The 23,307-nt window shown below is 42.2% G+C and overlaps 1 protein-coding gene across 9 annotated transcripts in view; it reads left to right on the plus strand.

Moving 5' to 3' along the window:
• The window catches only part of SIN3A (SIN3 transcription regulator family member A), an 85,142-nt gene extending 62,033 nt beyond the window's left edge, over positions 1–23,109 (plus strand). For 8 of the 9 annotated variants that reach the window (XM_080660072.1, XM_080660074.1, XM_080660070.1 and 5 more), the window contains 5 exons: positions 3,888–4,061; positions 9,594–9,686; positions 11,074–11,168; positions 17,583–17,790; positions 20,131–23,109. In XM_080660072.1, the coding sequence (XP_080516198.1) occupies positions 3,888–4,061; positions 9,594–9,686; positions 11,074–11,168; positions 17,583–17,790; positions 20,131–20,361 (801 nt within the window). In that variant the 3' untranslated portion in view covers positions 20,362–23,109. The remainder of the gene's footprint in view (positions 1–3,887; positions 4,062–9,593; positions 9,687–11,073; positions 11,169–17,582; positions 17,791–20,130) is intronic. The other variant, XM_080660077.1, reaches the window with a different exon arrangement.
• Positions 23,110–23,307: the final 198 nt, after the last annotated feature.

Genomic DNA, 23,307 nt, shown 5'->3' on the forward strand with positions numbered 1-23,307 from the left:
AGGGGTGAGCTCTCTGCTGGTAGCCTTTTCTCTTCTATAGGTGTTGGTAATTCTGCATTCTTTCTTCATTTAATATTTGAAGTTCTTTTTACAGGAAGGGTTTCATAGAGCATCTCTGAGTTAGGTTTGTTGTTGGTTTTGTGGCTTGTTCCTGTGGCACCCTGGGTGTTTATAAATATGTTTGATGTCCTCTATTGCAATGATAATTTTATAGCAAACAGTATACAGTATGCCTTGAGTTGTCAACTTCCAAAGGGAGTGTGTAGTTGGTGCACTACTTTCTTTAAAGTGAGAACTTGCCGCCCTAACCGGTTTGGCTCAATGGATAGAGCGTCGGCCTGTGGACTGAAAGGTCCCAGGTTCGATTCTGGTCAAGCGCATGTACCTTGGTTGCGGGCACATCCCCAGTAGGGGGTGTGCAGGAGGCAGCTGATCGATGTTTCTCTCTCATCTCATTGATGTTTCTAACTCTCTATCCCTCTCCCTTCCTCTCTGTAAAAAATCAATAAAATATATTAAAAAAATAAATAAATAAAGTGAGAACTTGCCCTAGTCGGTTTGGCTCAGTGTATAGAGCAGCGTCCCCCCCCCCCCCCCCCCCCCGCCTGAAGGGTCCCAGGTTTGATTCCAGTCAAGGGCACGTACCTCAGTTGCTCAATCCCCAGCTGTGGTTGGGGTGCGTACGGGAGACAACCAATCTATGTGTCTCTCTCATATCAATGTTTCTCTCTGTGTTTCTCTCCCTCCCTTCCACTCTCTCAAAATCAACGGGAAAAATATCTTCGGGTGAGGATAACAAAAAATAAATAAAGTGAAAACTTATAAAAAGCAAAAAGATAATTCTAAAGTCTACACTGCCACTATGGAAAGGAAAGTTTGTTGCTCAAGTGTTTGCTTGGGGTAAAGTATGAAATCCTCTGTAGAGTACCCATGGCTCTGCATCCCTCCCATAGCAGCTTCTCAGAGTCAGGGAAAATGCTTCTGAATTTTGGCATCTTCACGAAAGTTGTCAAGCAGACAGTTTTTTCCTGAAAGTTAAAGAAGTTATTAGGCCTTTCCTTAAGAGGTCTATATCATGACTGGCAGAAATCATTGTATGAATATAATTAGCTATGTTCATAATTTTTGAGAGACTCTGTTAACATCCCCTAAAAGTTGTCATATGCTTATTTTTCTGCTTACAAGTTAGTTTGCTGCTGCTACAGCTAGGAGTAACGTCATTAAAACTAACTTTTTATAAGCCAAGGTTGGTTTTTTTGAAACAATAGATATAATTAGTTCATTTACTAGAAGCACTAGGTTATGATTTTGAGTCAATAATACATAATGTTTAGTCCTTTTATATGGAAACAGGTTTCATCTAGAAACCCTAATTCAATATGTTGAAAATCTATGTTCATGGTTCTCATCTTAACCCCTCAATTGAAGGCATATCTTCTCTCATTCACCTCATCTCACTTGGTATTCTCCTTAAGTTCATTCCTGACTGGAGGAGAACATATGTTTCAGGGTCAATCCATACATTTATCTTACCATTTCCAGGCTAATTTAAGAGGGATTTGTTTTAGGAATAAAATAGGTAGCTAGTACAAAACTCAGTATATGCCCAGATCACATAGGAATTGGATTGGGACATTTTCCCCCCTTGCCTGCATGCTTTTTTTCTAGACATCTGCTTCATTCTAATGCTTTTCTCTGCAAATGAACATTGAATCCTCAACCCCCACTCCCACCCCCTACTACCGGCCTTGGCTTTCCATGGCAGTGCCTCTGACCCAAACATTACCTGATATTTCCATCCAGATGCTCTTCTGTCTATCGTGCACTGTCATTTCAGATTAGGGGGAGTGAGAATCTGACCAGCCTTGCTTGGGTGTGGAGTTATCTAGTTGTCCCTGGATTATAGTGATGCCCTTTCCGAAGACTCTAGAAGGGGCCAGATATTCAAGAACAGAGTAGGGGTGGGGAGTTAGTGACCTGGTTTACTTTAACAAGAGGGTATCCTATATAACAAAAGGTTAATATGCTAAGTGTTCGACCGTTCGACCAGTAGCTATGATACGCACTGACCCCCAGGGGGCAGACACTCAATGCTCAGGCATGGAACAAACAGACTGATGAATCTCAGGGGGAAGGGAGAAGCGGGGAGGGTGGGAAGAGATTAATGAAAAATCTTATATGCGTACTAGAGGCCCAGTTCCCCAGTGGGGTCCCTCGGTCTGGCCTGCGGGGACTGGGCCAAATCCATGCACCGGGCCTCCGACATCCCCCAAGGGGTCCCGGATTGCAAGAGGGCGCACGCCAAGCTGAGGGACCCCACCAGTGTACAAATCCGTGCACTGGGCCTCTAGTAACGTCTAAGTGTCTATTCAGGGGTCCTCAAACTTTTTAAACAGGGGGCCAGTTCACTGTCCCTCAGACCGTTGGAGGGCCGGACTATAGTTTAAAAAAAAAAATTATGAACAAATTCCTATGCGCACTGCAGGCCTGGGACCAGTCGGCTGCTAAGCAGGACAGGCAGCGGCACCCGGCGGGCCGGATAAATGTCCTCGGTGGGCCGCAGTTTGAGGACCGCTGGATGGTAGAGACCATGCTTTGAATATATTTTCTTTTAAACTGCTTTTTTTTCCCTCTCTAAAATACTATCTTAAGCTTTTCTCTATGTTATCAAATTATCATAAGCGTTATTTTAATGCTCCATTAGAATCAATTGTCTGGACTAATTGTTATTTATTTAATCATCTCCAATTGTGGATTTTTAGACTGCCCTCAAATCATTCACCCTCTGACTTTGCACTGTGTTCATTTATGTACAAATACACATACTTGTTATTGAAGACTTTTAAAAATAAATAGTTTTTACAGTTACTAGCACTTCAAAAAGAACATATCTTCCTAAAAATAGAATAGCTTAGTGGTTATGAGAATTTTAAAATAAAATAGACAAGCTGATATTGCAGTTGACTTTTTGCTTTCTACTTTATCTGTTTGTTTTGTTTTTAACATTCTCTGGCATTGTAATGGGTAGTTTTATTTGAGGAAATTTTTATTTCACAATAGAAGGATTGTCATGATCCATGGAAATGTAAACTGAAAGATTCAACTTTCTAGTCATCAGGTAATTTAATAAGATAGTCACAAATGTTAGCAGTAGTCCATCATGATTGACATGTTTTGAAATAAAGATAATTAACATTATATACAATTTAAGTACTATACTTTATCAGATGTAGAAAAATAGGTGGTTAGAAAGAATATTGGCCCTAGGGGTCAGAAAGCTTGAATATTAGTCCTGACTCTGCTCCTTCAGCTGAGGCCCTTAGCAGTTAATTCAGCAACAGTTTCTTAAATACTTAATGAGTTTCAGACTTTGTATTAGGGCTGGGGATATAGACATGGATCTTGCTTTCATGGTTTTCTAAGGTCCCTCTCCTCACCTTGGGCACACAGTGAGTTTTATTATCAAACATGTAAATTTGTCTCATGTAACAGAACACCCCTCTCCAGACTCTTCCAAGCAAATTGTAAATGGTAGAGAAGTGCCCTAAAAATAGGCACCATGGGAATTTTCTTTCATGTAAAAAAATTTTTTTAAGTTCCTTAGAACTTTACTAAATAGGTAGCACATTAATAACCATTGTCTATAGTTTTGCTTTAAAATAGATACGAATGTTTTACTCATGGACCGGTGATATGGTTGAAGATTTTGGCTTAGTTATTCTCCAAGAAAAAAATAATAATGGTTTTGTGTGACTGATTTTTTAAAATTACCAATTCCCAAACCTCTTTTTGAGCTAAGTGACTGGAACTATCAAAGGAAGGTTGAGTGTATGACAAGGAGAAATATTTTCTTGATTCATTGTCTACTTGCCTTTGCTTGATTCCAGCTGCAGCACATTGTGAGTGATGAGATCTGTGTACAAGTGACTGACCTTTACCTGGCAGAAAACAATAATGGGGCTACTGGAGGCCAGCTGAACACACAGACTTCGAGGAGTCTCTTGGAGTCAGCATATCAGCGGAAAGCCGAACAGCTCATGTCAGAGGAGAACTGCTTTAAGGTGAGTTACTCATGTAGTTAATAACTGTGCTAGTAACAGGGGAAGTTGTTGGGATCATCTCTACCAGATGTCAAAGAGCAGTGTTTTGACTCTGTGATTCCACTGCTGGAACCTTCTTAGAGTTCCTGTAATCTCACTGGAGAATATACAAAAAACATGGAAAAATAGAAGTAAAGTCTCCTACGGGCAGTCTCTTACTTTCTTGCCTTAATAAAAAATTACTTGTTTTATATGATTTTTATAATTTTGTCTTCTGCTTTTCTTTGAATGTTTTTTTATATGATAGTGTTTTGTAAGTATATTGTTTTAAAATGTTTAAAAAGGTAATCCTTGATTGTTGTAGAAAAGATAAGAAATTCAGAGAAAAGAAAAATTGGCCACAATTCATCCCAGAAATAATCATTGATTACATTTCTAGAAATACACACACACACACACACACACACACACACACACACACACACGAGGCCCAGTGCATGAAAATTCATGCACTGGAGTTGGGGGGGGTCCCTCAGCCCAGCCTGCCTCCTCTCACAGTCTGGGAGCCCTCAGAGGTGGGAGGCGACCTGGCAATCAGGGGAAGGCGATGCCCCATCACACCTCTGCTGCTGCCACTGCTAGCAAGCATAAGCCTTGGCCGGTCCTGGTTACCTGAGCCTCAGGCGGCCATGGGCGGCTGGGCAGCCGCCATCCGAGGCTTGCCTGCACCTCGGGCTGGCCCTGGGTGGCTGGGGGACTCCGGAGGGGACTGGGCACTGCCATCTTTAAGGGCGAGGCAGTCAATTAGCATATTCCCTCCTTATTGGCTGTGGGCACCGCCATGTGTGTGACGGTGTGAGGGTCAATTAGCATATTCCCTCTTTATTAGATAGTATCCATAAGTTGTTTTGTGCAATTAGCAACACCTGTGAGTCCAGCATATTTTTGTGACTATTTGATATTTCATGCCTGCCTTATTTGACACCTGAGTTGTTTCCAGTTTTCCATCATTGTAATGGCTGATTTGAAAAGTATATCGCTGGAAACAGCCTAAATGTCCAACCCACTATGGGAGTGGTTAATGGTACTCTATTGTATAAATACTTGGATAGCATATTTTGCAGCCCTTAAAATTCATTATAAATTATAAAAATATTGAAAGCAAATAAAAGGACATAAAAGTATGTGTATTATGATTGCAGCTATGTAATAAATGTGTATAGTTGAGCAAAGCCTATATGTATTTACACACAAGGGCAGGGTCAGGTGACCCAGATTAAGGTTTGTGATTGGCTGAACAGGGAAGAAAGCTAAGTAACAGTTTGATCTAGTTGGGTATGTTCCAAATAGTTTAATGATCTGATCCCAAACGTTTTACTTTGTTGTCTGCTTCTACTTTCAGTTGTTTTCATTTCTAATTCAGTACTAGTAATGTTTGCTTAATTTAGAATCAAAGAACTGGAAGCAAGTTTTTCAGTTCAGTCCTCAGATCTGATCCTCTAATACCTGAGGACTTTCCCACTACAGAAGAGATTCCCTAAGCTTTTCTATAAATGTTTGTTGTGCGCTTATTGTGTGTTAGTTTTGGTGGTGAAACAGAATTAGCCTCCCCACCATTAAAGAGTTAAACAGGATATTAAATTGTGGCCAGAGCCTTATGAAGGAATGGACAGATTCGATCTGTAGATAAGAATAATTATCAGGGGGAATAGCAGGAAGAAAGGCTTTGTAGCCAGGAAAATTGTGTCACCACAGTGATCCTCTTCTTTAAAATGTTTACTAGTACATAGAGAATAAAATTTAATATGTTAGCAGTAAGCTAAACATAAGCAGCCCTTTAAATCCTCTGCCACCACTCCCCACCCACCTTCAGCCTCCTCTCCTTTATTTTTCCTATGTACATTCTACATTCAGGCATTTTTAGCTCTCGCTATGTTCATTCAGACCCTTTTCTGTGCATTTACATACATATGTATATGTAGAAACATTAGACTGTGCATATTCTACATCCTGCTTTTTTCACTTAGTATGTCTTAGAATTGCTCTATTTTGGTTTATATAGATCTAGCTCAGTTTTTTCAACTGCTGTATCATACATAATAGTATAAATGTACCATATTAAAAAAAATCATTCCCTTATGGGTGAGCATTTAAACTTTTTTGTATTTGTTTTTTAACTATCTCAAATAGGGCTACATTGAACAGCATTTTCTTGTACTTGTATCCTTGTGTGCAGGTGTTAGTATTTACCTAGGGTAGAGACAAAAAAGTGAAATTACTTGGTCAAAAGGATACCTATTTTAAATTTTTTATTTTAATGGATATTGCCATTTCACTCTCTAAAATGTTAGGCTGTACCAGTGTACCCTTGCATAAGAGCATTGATTTCCTTGGTCAATTGGTTTATCAAACTTCTTCTATTTTTTTCCAGTTAGATGGTTAGAAAATTAATTATTTAAATTCATATTTCCCTGTTTCCTGTTGTCCTACTGTGTATTGTTTATTTGTACATTTCAACTTTTTTGGGGGGGAGGAAGGTGTAGTTCTTTTTATGTACTTATTAAAATACAGTTGTCTCTGTCAAAATTTCTCTGAAATTGATTGATCTTCTGTATCCTTCAGTGCCCAGCTGAGGGTCACTTCAGTGAAGTGTGAAATCTTTCTCAGCTCACTGAAGAGAAATTATTTATTTTCACAGCATATTGCTCATGTCTCTAAAATAGTACCTTTGTGGTTACTTAGGTGCTTATATTCCTATTTACTTTACTAAATTAATCTTCTCCAAACAAGAAATTATGTTCTCTTTTGAGCATGCCTCTGTGTTATGCAAAGTGCTGAAGTCCCAGAAAATCTTAGGTATTGTTTGTGGATTCCAAAGAAATGGCTAGCTGTGAAAGACATGGGATTTAGGACTTCTGTGCCCACTGGTTGGGGCTGACCAGTAATGTTTACTGCTGCACCAAAGAAGTTGTCCCACAAAATCCCGACCAGGGGTAGCTGGTCGGTGCTATTGTTTTGCACCACCCAGACTTTCCCAATACAGGTTTTATAGAGTACAGAAAACAGAGGAACAGGGCATGCAAGGGGGAGGAACATATGCACAAGATTTGTGAGATTGAAACACTAGCTGTTTACAATCCAGGCTGACATCTAGAAGCAGTTTCTCTTTGACCTTAGACTGAGTTGCTAGCCAGGTTCCCAAGGTCTCACAGTCTGCTTACAGATGGCCTTCATTATTATTCCCAAAGGGTGGGAGAGGGAGTTGGAGCATGGAACCGTGTTCCCGTTTACCATATATCCTGTCTGTTAAGTAGTAACATTCAGTGACTGTGTGTTGAGTAAATGAAGTATAGGGAGGATATTGGTGGAAGAGGCATGTAGACAGAGGGGGTCCAAGTGGTAGAGGATCTTTAGTAAGTAAATGGTTTGGATTTTCTTGTGGTTGATGAGCAGTGAGGCATTATTAAGGACTAAATATCCCACTGGATTTGAGTTTTCAGGAAGACAGTTTGGTAGCACTGAGTAAGAAGATGCAGAGGAATCAGAGGCGAGTTTACTCCTGGAGGCAGTTAACCAAATTTGGGTGATAGGTGTGAGCAGTCTAATAATGAAACTAGTTAAGGCTTGGAGAGTGGTTACAGAGGTGAGGGAACTGGGTGAATGCATGGGGAAGGGCCTAGCAAGACAGAATACAGGTGGAGGAGCCTGTTGGGATGAATTTGAGTTCAATTTTAAGCATGTAGAGAGTAGACTGCCTACTCAATATCACTTTGAAGGGTGATTTCCTTAGAGCAATAGTACTAATCTAGACACTCTAGGTCAGTGGTTCTCAACCTTTCTAATGCCGCGACCCTTTAATACAGTTCCTCATATTGTGGTGACCCCCAACCATAAAATTATTTTCGTTGCTACTTCATAACTGTAATTTTGCTACTGTTATGAATTGTAATGTAAATATCTGTGTTTTCCAATGGTCGTGACCCACAGGTTAAGAACCGCTGCTGTAGAGCCTAAGACCATCGGAAAACAGATATTTACATTACAATTTATAACAGTAGCAAAATTACAGTTATGAAGTAGCAACGAAAATAATTGTATGGTTGGGGGTCACCACAATATGAGGAACTGTATTAAAGGGTCGAGGCATTAGAAAGGTTGAGAACCACTGCTCTAGGTCATCCTAGTGGCAGAGGGGTTTAGCATAGTCCTAGAGGCAGGTTTTTTTCTCACATCTATTTTAGAAGTAACTTTGTTTGTATTTGTGTATATATTATGTTCTTGTCATGTTTTAAATTTTACTAGAAGATAGGAATTTCTAAAGCTTCTCCAGAACAAATCAGAAACCATAGCTGGCTTCTAGTCCTGTTTATTTACTCTCTGAATTTTAGGTTTTTTTCTGTCTAAACCAAAGAGGTTGAAATAAATTATTCTCAAGCTTCCTTCTAAGTGCTGATCTTCCATGTGATGTGAATTATGACCTTGTCTGTAGCAATCCCTTAGAATAAGGACAGTGAAAGTCCTAGGGTTCTGAAAGGGGAGATCCATGTGCCATCATCATTTGATAGTTCTTTTATGCAATGCATGACTTGCTTTTGAAGAACTTCCAATATGACTAATACTTTTATAGCAGATCACTTCTTAATACATCAGTGTTTTGTGTTCCTTACCCCTATGGTGTGTGTGATACCTCGGGTAATCTTTATTGCAATGGAAATGCAGTTGCTTCTCTCGGTTGTGTTCATGTTTTCATCTTCACTTTGGTTTGAGAAGGTTCCTTCTTTTTTAAAACTAGAGGCCCAGTGCATTAATTCATGCACCAGTGGAGTCCCCCAGCCTGGCCTACAGGATCGGGCTGAAACCAGCTCTCCAACATCCCCTGAAGGGTCCCGGATTGTGAAAGGGTGCAGGCCAGGCCGATGGACCCCACCGGTGCACAGTCAGGGCCGGGGAGAGATGTGGGAGGTTGGCCAGCCAGGGAGGGCTCTAGGGCGTCGCCGTCTGGCCCATCTCACTCAGTCCCAATCGGCCAGACCCCAGCAGCAAGCTAACCTACTGGTTGGAGCGGCTGCCCCTTGGTGGTCAGTGCACATCATAGCGAGTGGTTGAGCAGCCTTAGTATATCATTAGCATATTACGCTTTGATTGGTTGAATGGCCAACCGGTCGACCAGACACTTAGCATATTAGGCTTTTATTATATAGGATACTGTAGACTTGTTTACATCTTTGTGTTAAGTCCTAGAAATGGGATTATCAAGTGAAATGGCTTTGACATTGTATAGTTCTGACTTTAAAGCACTCTTACTGACATTGATTATTCTAGCTAATTTAAGAAGTATGAAATATAAAACGGTGCTTTTTGCACTACCATTTCATTTTGCTGCTAGCAAAATTAAACTTTTGCCTTTTTAGTCACCTGCCTCCTAAGTTTTTGTCTTCCTCATTTTTTCCATTGGAACAGAGTTGTATGACTTTATTGCCTCTCAACCCTTAAGAAGCTAGGTTATAGCTTTGGAGATGGTCTTTTGTTTACACTCAGGTTTCTTATTTGCAGCTTATGTTCATTCAGAGCCAAGGCCAGGTTCAGCTGACTATTGAGCTTTTGGACACAGAAGAGGAGAACTCAGATGACCCTGTAGAAGCTGAGGTATGACAAGTATATTGCAGAAGCTTTGCTGAGGGAGCGGTCATGTCCTGGGAGACTCCGCATTGATTGTCTTCTAGAAGGCCAAGACAGCCGTAGGTCTGCTTAAGGGTCAGGACCTGATGCTCTTTAAAGAACAGATCATTCCAGCCATGTCTTCAGCTGAAGAGAAAGGCTATCTGGAGGTAGCTATTTGGGGTTGATGGCAGTCTCAGCTACTTTCAGTAAAGCCATCTCCTCTGAGGAAACCTCATGGTTAGCAACTTTCCTGTTTTTGTCCTTAAATGTAAGAAACAACAAATGAAGTGGCATCTGCCCTGTTTCATCTTGATTTTTTGTGTTATGTTTACTTCTTACTGGATTAGATGAAGCCAGGAGTTCTCAACCTCCACAGAGTAGACAGAGTGAGTTGGTTATCATACCTGGGTGTAACTGGTAATATTAATGAGGATGTAAGCCATGTGTATGATGTTGGGGGAATATGGAAGGGAGACTGTTGTTTTGTGGGAATATTGGTTCATGGTTGCCAAATCATTACATTTTTTTAAAGAGATGCCAGAAGTCCAGATTTTAATGTGAAAGATACTGATTTTCAAACATTTGCCACTAATATTTTATTTAACAAAAACGCTCTGTGAGGAAATAAAACTTGTGAATGAGCCATCTGATACATATTTATTACTTCTGGTAACTTTTAAGTATCTCAGAGAAACTGGGTTTTGCTATCTATCACAGTGACTTTCAACTGGTTTGCCACAAAAATTTTTAAAACATGCAATACCTATTTAGTTAGGAGCACTGACCTCTCCCTTTAGATTGTCAAATAAAAAAATGACAGTCAATATAATAATAGTTGTCTGGTGTGAGTGAATCAAAATTATACCTAACTTTTTTGTCATATTGGCAAAAATACATTGTTTGGTGTGCCACAGAATTGTAATTTTTATTTTTTTATTTTAATCCTCACCTGAGGATATATTTTTTAATTGATTTTTTTTTGGGGGGGGGATATAAAGAGAGCGAAACTTTGATGTGTGAGAGAAACATCAATTGGTTGCCTCCCATATGCGCTGGATCGGAGAGTGAATCCACAACCGTTTGGTGTACAAGATGATGCTCCAACCCATCCACCCTGCCAGGGCATGTGCCACAGAATCTTGGTAATTAGTTTATGTGTGCCCTGAATGAAAAAAAAAAAAAAATGGGAAATAGCTGATCTAACAGACTTTTAAAGCTGTGTTTCAATACCAAGTAACAAGCATGTCATTATGGGAACATATTTTTTGATCTTGAAATTTTAGGAATTTTAGTCATATAATTTGCTGATGAGGGAGGATAGAGCTCAGGTTTTTGCTCTCTCCCCACTCCTATTTTGTGTTTGTAATCCTAGCGCTGGTCAGACTATGTGGAGCGATACATGAATTCTGATACTACCTCTCCTGAGCTTCGTGAGCATCTGGCACGGAAACCAGTATTTCTCCCAAGGTAAGTGAACTAAGTCATGCATTGGCAGGATACACTTGTGCATGGTTAAACAACAGAAAGTTAAATGTCTTTTCAGATTCTTGTTTTTCACTTACTCTGTTCATTGTTCTTTCTGCTGAGGGCACTAATCAAGGTTTGTGCTGCTGTTAAAACAGAAGCTTACTTGGAGCTCGTGCCAAAGCATCAGAGAAGTGAGAGTTTTAGAGAATCAGTGACAATTTACTTCCCTTATTACACTGAATGTGTAAAAGGACACAAAGCTAAATCAGCAAAGGGAAAGTCATCTGTGACAAAGTCAGAGGAAGCCAGGCAAAAGCTTCCCAGAATCCTCTTCCATTGAAGTCATACAGGACACTGAATTCCTCTAGCAATGAATTGTGACAATCAGTTTGAAATTCTGTCTACCAAGGAAGCTCATTAGGTTCTCTCTCAGTGCTGTAGTTTTTTTTATTGGGTGCTAGTCATGTAGGCATCCTCTGCCTAGCATGTACCAGAATTCCAGATTTCCAGAAGGAAAGCACATTTACAGCATAAGCCATATGTTTTGAGCAAACAGCTTATATAGAGAGAGCCACTCTTATCATTTAGGGAATGGTGGAAACGCTCCCAAAATCCAATATCCCAAGGGACAACCTTGTAAGCAGGCCTCTCAAAGGATAGCAATCTTAGACCTGCTTTGTTAACTCCCTTCACAGAATCTTTTTAATTCACCCTGCCCATATGTAGGCAGATTGTAATGCTGGTCCTCTATTTGAGGTTGAAGAAGAGTTTCAAAAGTGGAAAATAGGTTTTGCTGTAGTAGACTGGCTTTCTTCCTTCCCAAAATTGAAATCTTGCCAAAATTTTAATTGAAATCTCATGCTTTACATTTCCAGAAAGATGTTATCCCAGTATTACAGGCTTAGTCCTAATCAGAACATGGATGGTAGTGTGAGCAGAAGGGCTCTGCCAGTTTCTTTTTTTTCATTGATTCATTGAGCAGACCCCAAGCAGCTGCTCTGTGCCAGGCAAACAAAACAGAGTTAGTTTCCATGCTCCTGACACAGGAAAATAAACATTTCGTGTGTTTAGCAACGTTTTAGAAATATTTGTAACACATACTTTAGGCGGTGCAGGGAAGGGAGGCATTTTCATATTCCATGGGGAAGGATATAAATTGATACAATCATTCTGGGGTCAGAGCTGTTCATGTATGGGACCTTTACTGTAGAACTTTGGTTTCTAATAATTTGCCTTAATAGCTCAGGTTCTCAGTGTTTCTGGCTTTGAGATCTCTTCACTTTTAGAGGTTGAGTACCTCCAAAAGCTTTTGTTTATATGGATTATATCTAGTTACATTTACCACATTAGAAATTAAAACTGAGAATGTTTAAAAAGTTAATGAATTCATTTAAAAACAATAATACTAAACACATTATGTTATCAGAAATCTATCCTATCTAATAAAGAGGGAATATGCTAATTAACCATCACTCTGTCACAAAGATGGCTGCACCCACAGCTGAGGCCAAGTTCCCATAAGGAGCCTTAACAAGCATTCAGCAGGGACCTGAGGTTATGCCCTTCCTCTCCCCCGTGGGGCTTGACAGAGGACCTCAGGCCGCCTTCCACACCTGGCAGGGCTTGATAGGGGACCTCAAGGTGCGCTTCCCGTCCTGGTGCTGGGCAAAGGGACCTCAGGCTGCTCTCCCCACCCCAGCACCAGACCGGGGACCTCAGGCCATGCCCCCCACCTGGCAGGGCTTGACAGAGGACCTCAGGCCATGCCCCCCACCCAGTGGGGCTTGACGGGGAACCTCAAGGTGCGCTTCCCGTCCTGGTGCTGGGCAAAGGGACCTCAGGCTGCTCCCCTGGCCCCAGCGCCAGGCCAGGGGACTCAGGCCACACCCCCCACCAGGTGGGGCTTGACAGGGGACTTCAGGCCGCACCTCCCGCCCCAGCACCGAGTCAGGGGACCTGAGGCTGCGCCCCCCTGCCTGGTGGGGCTTGACAGGGGACCTCAAGGTGCACCCCCAGTGCTGCGTCGGGGGAACTCAGGCCGTGTCCCCTGCCCAGGGGGGACCTGAGGCTGCAACCCCCTGCCGATGGGGCTTGACAGGGGACCTGAGGCTGTTCCCCCCTCCCGGTGCTGGGCCAGGGGACCTGAGGCTGCGCCCCCCACCCCCAACCTGGCAGGCCTTGACGGGGGACCTCAGGCCATGCCCCCCACCCAGTGGGGCTTGACGGGATCTCAGGCCATGTCCCACACCTGGTGGGGCTTGACGGGGGACCTCAAGGCACGCTCCCCCACCTCGGTCTGGGCTGGGGGACCTCAGGCCATGTCCCCCGTCCTGGCGCTGGTCCAGGGGACCTGAGGCTACGTTCCCTGTCTGGCGGGGCTTGACAAGGGTGGGACTAGCCAGGTCTGGATCTATCCCAATGACCGGGGGTGGAGGGGATTGCTGGCCAGGTCTGGGTCTCACAAGATTTTGAGGCGCATGTGCGTGGGCAAGGGACTTGACTCTGGGTCCCATGGTGTGCCCCAGACTCTGGCAGGAGGAAGGTTTTCATATACATTTTACTAATTTTCTTTCATCTCTGACACTTCTATTATAGAGAAAGGGCAAATAGCAATATTAAATTGTTTCCTCTAATTAATCCCCTTTTAATGTGCACGAATTTCGTGCACTGGGCCACTAGTATATATATAAAAGGCTAAGTGACTGATTGACCGGCTGGCCGGTACACATGTCACGCACTGGCAGTTTAAAAATAAACGTTGACTCATGCACGCACGATACATATAAAGCTCTTGCTGGCGCCAATCGCATGCGACGCCATAATGTATCTGAAGACCAACTATTGGCACAATGTACCTCTGAAGCTGAAAGAAAGCGGTGGCGTTAACAAAATATATCTGAAGATCAGCTATTGGCACAACATGCCTCTGAAGCCGAAAGAAAGCAATGTCATCAACAGAATATTGTTTATTAATAAATTTATATATTATTTTCATACACATTTACTAATTTTTTTTCATCTATTACACTTCTATTATAGAGAAAGGGCAAATAACGATATTAAAATATTTTGTATTTTAATTTTATAATACTGTATTATATACTAGAGGCCCGGTACACGAATTTGTGCACAGGTGGGGTCCCTCAGGGTGGCCTGTGGGATTGGGCCGAAACCGGCAGTCCAACACTGCCTGCCGCTCCTGCTCATCCTGGCCCTACTGGGCCTGCCGCGGGCTCACGCCCAGTCAGTCCCGATTGGGAGAGGCTCGCGCAGCCACAGCAGTGCTTACCAGCCATAAGCCCTGCATCTGGCACCCATCCCAAGGTGGGTGGTGGGGAGGGCAGGATGCGATCAGCCCTCCAGGCAGGCAGTGGTATACCCTTGCCTGCCCGGGATCCGGATCCATCTCATTGACATTCACGCTGGTTGTTGGGAGCCACCTGGCGACCGCTTTTATATAATTTCTTCCTTGCGGAGTGTCTAGGGAGGGGAAGTGGCTGCGGTGCCTGAGGCCGACTTCCAGGAGGCTGACGGTGCTGTAGGGATCGTGCCAGTGGCACCAGTCCATTGGTGCCTGGCCTGTTCTCTGGAGATTGGCCCTGCAGGACTACTGAGGGAGTGAGTGGCTGCCACTGGGCTGGTGCACCACCAGGATGGGTTGGTCAGCTGAGCGCTGCTTCCACTGTGGAAGCGCACTGACCACCAGGGGGCAGCTCCTGTATTGAGTGTCTGCCCCCTGGTGGTCAGTGCACATCATAGCGACCAGTTGTTCAGTCATTTGTTCACTTAGGCTTTTATATATGTAGATACTATTTTGACATGTAATTTTTTGCAGTAATGTAATTATCTTACGAATCTTTCTTCTAATTAATTTCCTTTCAATGTGCACAAATCCATTCACTGAGCCAGTAGTAATTTTATAATGAAAAGCTATTCCAAACAAAAATTAGTGAAAGAGTGGCATTGCATTACATTTTTGCAAAGCTTTTTCGTGCTAGATTCTTAGATCTGCTTCTGTATTCAGTATGTTGCACTATATTGTTTGGTTGAAATATGCAAAGAAAATCTGGCCTTACTCAAATATGCATTCTTTGATATGACAACAAAGCCCTTTAAGTAGTAGTTTCTTAAAGATTAGTTACAGTATCAATGAAAGTACCAATGATCTTTTCATACAGTTATGTCAAACCATTGGTTTATTTTGTAGTCTGATTCTTTTTCATGCATTATAACTTCATGCAATTGGTTATTTGGAAAATTGTAATTCACTAAGTTATGCAGACCTACCAGACGTTTACACATTTTCATTTTACAATATTTAAAAAACCACATTTATTAATATTGCCATTGACCTCATCAAATACATCTATAATAATAAAAGTGTAATATGCTAATTAGACTGGACGTTCTTCCAGACGACCTTCCAGATTAAGCTGGGCCTGCGAGGGAAGCCCAGGTTCCGGGTGCCTGCCAGAGGGAAGCCTGGGTCCCAGGTGTCTGCCAGTGGCTGGAGGGAAGCTAGTTCCAGCAGCCGGGGGAAGGAAGGCCTACTCTTGCATGAATTTTGTGCATCGGGCCTCTAGTCTTTAAATAATGGGAAGCTGTCAGCTCATGGTGGCAAGCACCAGTTTACCAAAATTCTAAGTTTTACTTGAAAGCTTAAATCTTATTGACAACAAATACATGTAGTAGTTTTCATTGAAGTGCCAGGCTCCCTTGTTCATTTTTGAGAAAAAAATGTGGCATATATCTTAGACTGACTAGTCAGTTCTTTCAGGTAAAATTGGTGATCCATTTGCAACTCAGCAGAGCTCAAGTGCCTTTCTTCAAAGATTTCATTGTACTTCAGCACACAAAGGTGCTTCTTGTGTAGTTCCCATTTTACCTACAGTATATTAAAATGATGTGAATTGAGGGGCTGGGATTTAATTTTAAAGTGTTACTTCTTCCCCCAGCTGATGAGGCTAAGTGGTTGAGCTTCAACCCATGAACTAGGAGGTCACAATTAGATTTCGCGTCAGGGCACATGCAAGATTGCAGGCTCCATCCTGCAGGAGGCGTGCAGGAGGCAGCCAATTGATGATTCTCATCATAAACGTTTCTCTCTCTCACTTACACTCTGAAATCAATAAAAACATATTTTTTAAAAGTTACTTTTCAGCCCTGACCGGTTTGGCTCAGTGGATAGAGCGTCGGCCTGTGGACTCAAGGGTCCCGGGTTCGATTCCGGCCAAGGGCATGTGCCTTGGTTGCGGGCACATACCCAGTGGGGAGTGTGCAGAAGGCAGCTGATCGATGTTTCTCTCTCATCGATGTTTCTGACTCTCTATCTATCCTCCCTTCCTCTCTGTAAAAAATCAATAAAATATATTTTAAAAAAAAGTTACTTTTCATTAGGGCATTCTTAAGTGACGCCGTCTTTCTTTTTAATTGCCAGTGCATGGCCAGAGAAGAATGCAAAGATTTCTAAGAATAGTTTGCTGCCACCATTTTTACTCACCATTACTTTTGCACTGTGAGGCCAGATATTAATGCAGTAAAGCGGGGTGAGGGGCGGGAGGGAGATAATGTTTTGGTATTATTATGAAAATAGCTTTGATCTTACAGACCTCTTGAAAAGAGTTTGGGTCCTTGGATCAAAGAACTTGCTGTCCTACAGAGATACATGTATACAGAGATACTCACTGAAACAGTACTTTTAATAAAGTATTGGAAATAATATAATTGCCTAGTTAACAACCTTTTTCTGCTTATTGTTGGAGAGAATTAAGCTCTACCTACCTACCAAGGCACCCATTGATGTTTATCTCTTTTTCTAGGTATGTAGAATAGTATTAATTATGTTCCATCTTTGGAATAATTGAGAAAATAGGCATTTAAATAATTTTCTGTGCTCTGGTTCAGATGACGAACCCCTGATTGATTTCTGTTAAGGAAGGTAAATTGAGGCACATTTCCTCTGCAGCCATTAAAGAGAGACAATTCTATATGTAGTGAAATAAAATCTTCATGAGAGTAGTGAAAAGTTGAGAATAATAGAATAGTATTTATAGTGTGATCCTATTTTGTCTTGAACAAATTCCAAAAGCAGAACCATAGCAAGTGATTACATATGTTATTTCAAGGAGATCTAGAAGATTTCAAAGCAAAACTGCTGACGGAGGTTATCTCTGCCAAGTCAAGCGGGATTTTTGAAGAATTAGGGGTAGGAGGTGGTTGAAGATTTCTGCTTTTCTGTTTATCCCTGCAGCTGAAATATTTTTTTTTTTTTTACAGTGAAATCATTGGACATTTTTTATATGTAACTAAAATTGTGATGAGTACTGTGAAGGCATATAATAAGGAAAACTCTTAGGGGAGTCATGGAAATCTGTCTGGACCAGCTCTCATCATTCATGGCTTTCTGCTTTGTAGGAACCTGCGGCGGATCCGGAAGTGTCAGCGTGGTCGAGAACAGCAAGAAAAGGAAGGGAAGGAAGGAAACAGCAAGAAGAGCATGGAGAATGTGGATAGCTTGGATAAACTGGAGTGTAGGTTCAAGCTGAACTCCTACAAGATGGTGTATGTGATCAAGTCTGAGGACTACATGTATCGGAGGACTGCCTTGCTCCGGGCTCATCAGGTGAGAACCTCTCCCCAGCCAGGACCAGCGCTACCCCAAAGGCTGCTGGTTTTTTCTCTTCCTTTATGAACACCTCCACTTGGATTTAAGAATTGAGTAAACTGGTGTATTAGGTTGTTGAGGATGCTGTAACAAAGTACCACACAAACTGTGTGACTTAAACAACAGAAATTTATTGTCTCAGTTCCGAAAGCTCGAAGTTCAAGTTAAAAGTGTTGGCAGTAGGTTCAAACCTTCTGAGGGCTGTGAGGGAGAATGTTTTGCTTGCCTCCTCTGGGCTCTGGTAGTTAACTGTCACCCTGTGATATTTCTTGGTTTGTAGATACTTGCCTTCATCTTCACATGGCATTCTCCCCGTGTGCATGTGTGTGTCCCAAATTTTCCTCCGCAGTCATGTTGCATTATGGGTTCACCCTGCTAACATATTAACTAATTATAACTGCAACAACCTTATTTCCAAATTAGGGCACATTCTGAGGTACTGAGGGTTAGGACTGGAATATATGAATTTGGAGGTGAGGCACAAATCAACCCATAACAGCTGGTGGCATTTCCATTGAAGCTATTCCCAGCATTTACTTTCAAGTGGTAGTGCTTATATGAAGGCTACCCATTTACATGTACTGCTTCAGTAGTGAAAGCTTCCTGATATACTTATGTACCAGGTATTGAGCCACAACCTGGGACTACAGCCATGAAGTAGAGCATATAAGGAAGGCAGTGTGATATTCACTATCAAGGAAAGAAGCTAGGTGAAGTGACCAAGAATAAGTGATGTGCCTAGCTATTGTGGGAGAGATCTCTCTAAGGAGGCGAAGCTTAAGACCTGAACAGTGACAAGGATCCAGCTCGGTGAAGAGTGGGGGGTTGATAATTTCTAGGCAAAGGAAGTCCAAGGCTGAGAGGGAGGAATATGTGAAAAACTAAAACCATCAGTGTGGTTTGAGCCATAAGGAAAGTGGGATGTGTGAAGTTGGAAGGGTAATAGAGGCCACATTGCTTAGTCTTACAGGCCATGGTTTGGATTTTGTTTGAAGTGTATTGGGATGTTGACAAAGATGGCTTGTACTGTTATGAGGAAAGTAGTGGCACCAAGTTGGAAGAGCAGAGACCACACTAAAGAACTGCTGTAGTCCAAATGAGATTCGATGGTGACCTCGGCTAGCAGAAAGGTGGCAGTGGAATTTTAAGAATTAAACAGACTGGAGATACAGTTGTCAGACAGTAATGATTAGATTCCCATTTGAGGTAAGAGAAAAGAGAACATCAAGGATGATGCCTGGTGTGGTTTTTGTTATTTGGTTTTGTTTGTTTTGCTTGGGTAAGTGGGAAGTTTAGGAATATATCTGTTATTAAGAGATTACCATGTTTGAGGGGCAAATCAAGCACTTTGTTTTGACTGCTTAAGTTTGATAGGGCAGTAAAACATTCAAGTAGGAGATGCTGGGTGGACAGTTTAATATACTTATCTCATGGTACTGTGTGCTGTGTATCTGTGTCTCTGATTCAAATTATTTGGGGAGCTGGGCCTAATTCATCCTTTTCTCCTCTGTCTTTTATGTGAGCACTGATAAATATTTACAGGATGCATAGGTAGGATCCACTGGAGATCCGCTATGCTTGGTACTCTGCTGGACAGGGTGGGGGTAATACTGTGAGGGAGAATGGGTTTTAAGCCCTTTAAGTCTCATGTTATTTAGAAGTGGATTGCCATGCTGCTGATAGAAATAACCAACAGCTGTCTAACTTGAGGGTATATTAGAATCCGATGGTCCCTGGCTCAGTGGCTAAAGTGTTGGCCTGAGGACTGAATGGTCATTGGTTCAATTCTGGTAAAGGGTACATACAGGCATATACCTCGGTTGCAGGCTCGATCCCTGGCCCTGGTCGGGCCCCTGCAGGAGGCAACCAATTGATGTGGATTAGAATCAGGTGGGTTGCTGATGTTAAAATGTAGATTGAGAGAAACAAGGAAATCTGTATTTTTATCAAATTTTCCAGGTGATTCTAATGAATGCTAAAATTGAGAAACACTGAGCTTGTTTTGCCCAGAACCTGTGTTGGCATTTCTTTGGTGGCTCAGTGGGTTCCAACTCCTTACATGCTCTATGTTCTTAACCTTTTTTAGTTCTCTTCTTTAAACATAGATTCCTACATTTTTGTGTGTGTTTTTTTCCCCACTAACCAGTGGTATCAGAGACTTGAGGCCACATCTTTTCTTTGCTACTTTAGGAGAAAATTGGGCTTTGTATTTGAAGGGTTGTGTTTTTTTTGGTCCTAGTTCATGGGTGTTTTTGTTTGTTTGTTTTGTTTTGTTTTTTTACTTGTTCTGTTTTGCAGTCCCATGAGCGTGTAAGCAAGAGGCTACATCAGAGGTTCCAGGCCTGGGTAGATAAGTGGACCAAGGAGCACGTGCCCCGTGAAATGGCAGCGGAGACCAGCAAGTGGCTCATGGGTGAGGGGCTGGAGGGCCTGGTACCCTGTACCACCACCTGTGACACAGAGACTCTGCATTTTGTGAACATTAACAAGTACCGTGTCAAATACGGCACAGTGTTCAAAACCCCATAACTGCGAAGCCAGAGTAGATAACTTGAAGGAGGTGTGTGTGTGAGGGGGGTGCGGTTCATGTGCCCTCACACGCACTGAAGAAATGAGGAAGATGCCTTTCAAGCCTCACTGGGCCTCTCTGGGACATGGCCACCTGATCTGTCTGTGCTCTGGAACTTTCCCCAAGGGTTTAGGATCCTGGTGGGGAAGGAAATCCACTTAAGCATAAACACACAGCTTGCTTGCACACACCAGCAGAGCTAAGACTGGAGTCTCCTGGGGCCTGACCTTCAAAGAGGGAACCAGGTGCTATTCAAACCTTGGCTGGATGGGTGTACATTGACTAACTGGGGAAGGACTCAACGCTCAAATGGGTTGTAACTCTGATGGTCAATGCTCCTCTTCTTCCCCCCACCCAAAAAAAAGAGGGGGGAACAAAACTGGATGTGATTTTTTTTTTTTTTTTTTTTTTTTTTTTTTTTTTTCCTGATCACTCAAGCACATTTAGAGCATCCATTAGGTTTTATGTGGGACCCACGGTTTGGCTTTGGGATTGATCATCTTGTGGATTTGATTCCTGACGAATCCCTTGTTGCCTCCCTTTTACTTTCTCCTCTGTTTATCAACCTCAACAAGTTCAAATCAGTTCTTTTTAGCTCCCGAGGAACTATTTTGTACCTGCTTCCTTATCAGTCTTCCCCAGTGCCATCCACCAGCTTTACTCTTTCTCTCAAACACACACAATTTTAACGGGGATTTTCTTTTTTGTAAATAATGTACATACTGTCAATTTTTTATTAAAAGAAATATGCTTTGATGTGCTAGCATAACTGCTCTAGCTTCTTGTGTACCATAGTTCTATGTGACTTCAGATTTAGTACCTATGAACAGGTGTACAAGACATTTATTACACTTTTTACCAAAGGGAGTTACGGTTGTAGTACTTTTGTGTAAAACTTGTCTTTCCCTTGCCCCAAAACTTTTTAAAAAAAAATAAAGTTTGGTTCTTAAGGAATAAACTTGCAACCCAAGTCCCTTGTCCTCACCAGAGAACAATTATGAAGCAGGGATTTAGGCTCAGTTCCTTATCCAGGGTACCAACAGGCTTTTGTTCTAGTTAGCAATCAATTTCACTAATCTCAAGTCAAAATATTCCAAAATTTTGAAGCAGAATACTTTATTCTTTTAATATATATTTTCCCCTCCCTTATTTCAACTGTTTAGATATGTGTGATATTTGAGTGAGTTATCTAGCTATATAATTTGTAATTCTCTATATTTTTTCTTATCCTTAGTAGAAATGGGAGTGAACAACTTAAATACCAAATCAGTATTTGAAAGAAGTGTGTATAAGGCGTGTGGTATAAGTGGGGTTGGGAGGGAGATTTGGTACACTTCATTACTAAATGCAAATGGAATATATATAATTTAAACTGGCAGACATTTAATCCTGGGTGATAAGGATTTTTATGTGGTCAGCCTGGACTTCTGGTGGATTTTCCTCCAGCAACCATTTACCCTAATCATAGTTGCAAAGTAACCAACAGTGGTTTTTTTGTTTGTTTTTTTCAATTAAAAATCCACACCCCTCACCCCCACCCTCAACACACACTTCCAAATCCCACAGACTTTTTGGCTTCTGGACTTTCAAAATACATGGTAGACTTCTTTGATTTTTTTGTTTGTTTGTTTGTGTGGGGGGGGGAGTGGTGAGGGGGAAGACAACACAAGAGGTGGGACCCAGTAATGTATGGCAGCAAAAGAGCCTTGTGGTGGGAGGAGATTCTAGGATGAAGCTGAGGCAGTATCTGACTTGGAGATGGAATGATAAGTACTGATTGGGGATGGGAAATCTTCAGGTTTTCCCAGCAATTAACTCACCTATCCCCCTCTGCTCACTCAAGAAAGATCATGTTGACATGGAATTATGGGGGAAATAGATGGGGCCCAGCTGTTGCTGTCCCTGCACAGGGTTATGTCCAGAGCACTTGCTTGCAGATTGGGAATAAGGTTTCAGAGCCAGTTCAGGAGAAAACCTTCAACCTACCAGTATAACCAAAAAGAAGGGGGAGTTTCACTACATGGTTTTCACAAACAGCATTTTTGTCCCTCCTGTCTTGTGACATCTGAGCTACAAGCTCTAAACCCAGCCTGTATTATAGCTGGCAAGTTAAACTAGAGGCCTGGTGTCTGGGGGCATGGGGGGGCGTGTCTCAGCCCAGCCTGCGGCCTCTTGCAGTCCAGGAGCCCTCGGGGGATGTTTGCCTACCGGCTTAGGCCTGATCTCCTCCACCCCCACCCCACCCCAGGGATCAGGCCTAAGCTGGCAGTCAGACATCACTCTTGCAGTCTGGGGCTCTCCCATTCCAGGACCCCTCTCTCCTTAACACCCGCCTGCAGCAGAGGTGGGAGAGGCTCCCACCACCACCACTGCACTCGCCAGCAGTGAGTCAGGCTTGGCTTCTGGCTGAGCAGTGCTCTCCCTATGGGAGTGCGCTGACCACCAGGGGGCAGCTCCTGCATTGAGCATCTGCCCCCTGGTGGTCAGTGCATGTCATAGCAACTGGTCATTACACCGTTCTGTGGATTTGCATATTGGCCTTTTATTATATAGGATTATGCTTGGTATTATGTACTCAGTCACCCTTCTGTGTAGTTTGCATTTGAAATGTTGTAAATTTGACTTGGTCAGTATTTCCATTAAAATATCAGGGCTAATGCTGTGTATATATTTTTCTTAATGATATTATAGACAAGAACTCCCCTGGCCATCTTAAAAAAAAAAGCTGCCAGTGGACTACTAGAGTAATGTGAAAATGAAATTAGGTGTCTGGCATTATGGCTTCTCTTAACTCTTCAGTCCTGTGTGGTAAAATACAGTATTCTATTAGGATCTTGAATGCTTTGACTAACATGCTATCTCAAATCAAAACTTTTCCAGAGTTTCTGGTGATGACCAACAGCCAT

The sequence above is a fragment of the Plecotus auritus genome, assembly GCF_963455305.1.
Source record: "Plecotus auritus genome assembly, chromosome: 1".
NCBI classification, from domain to species: Eukaryota; Metazoa; Chordata; class Mammalia; order Chiroptera; family Vespertilionidae; genus Plecotus; species Plecotus auritus.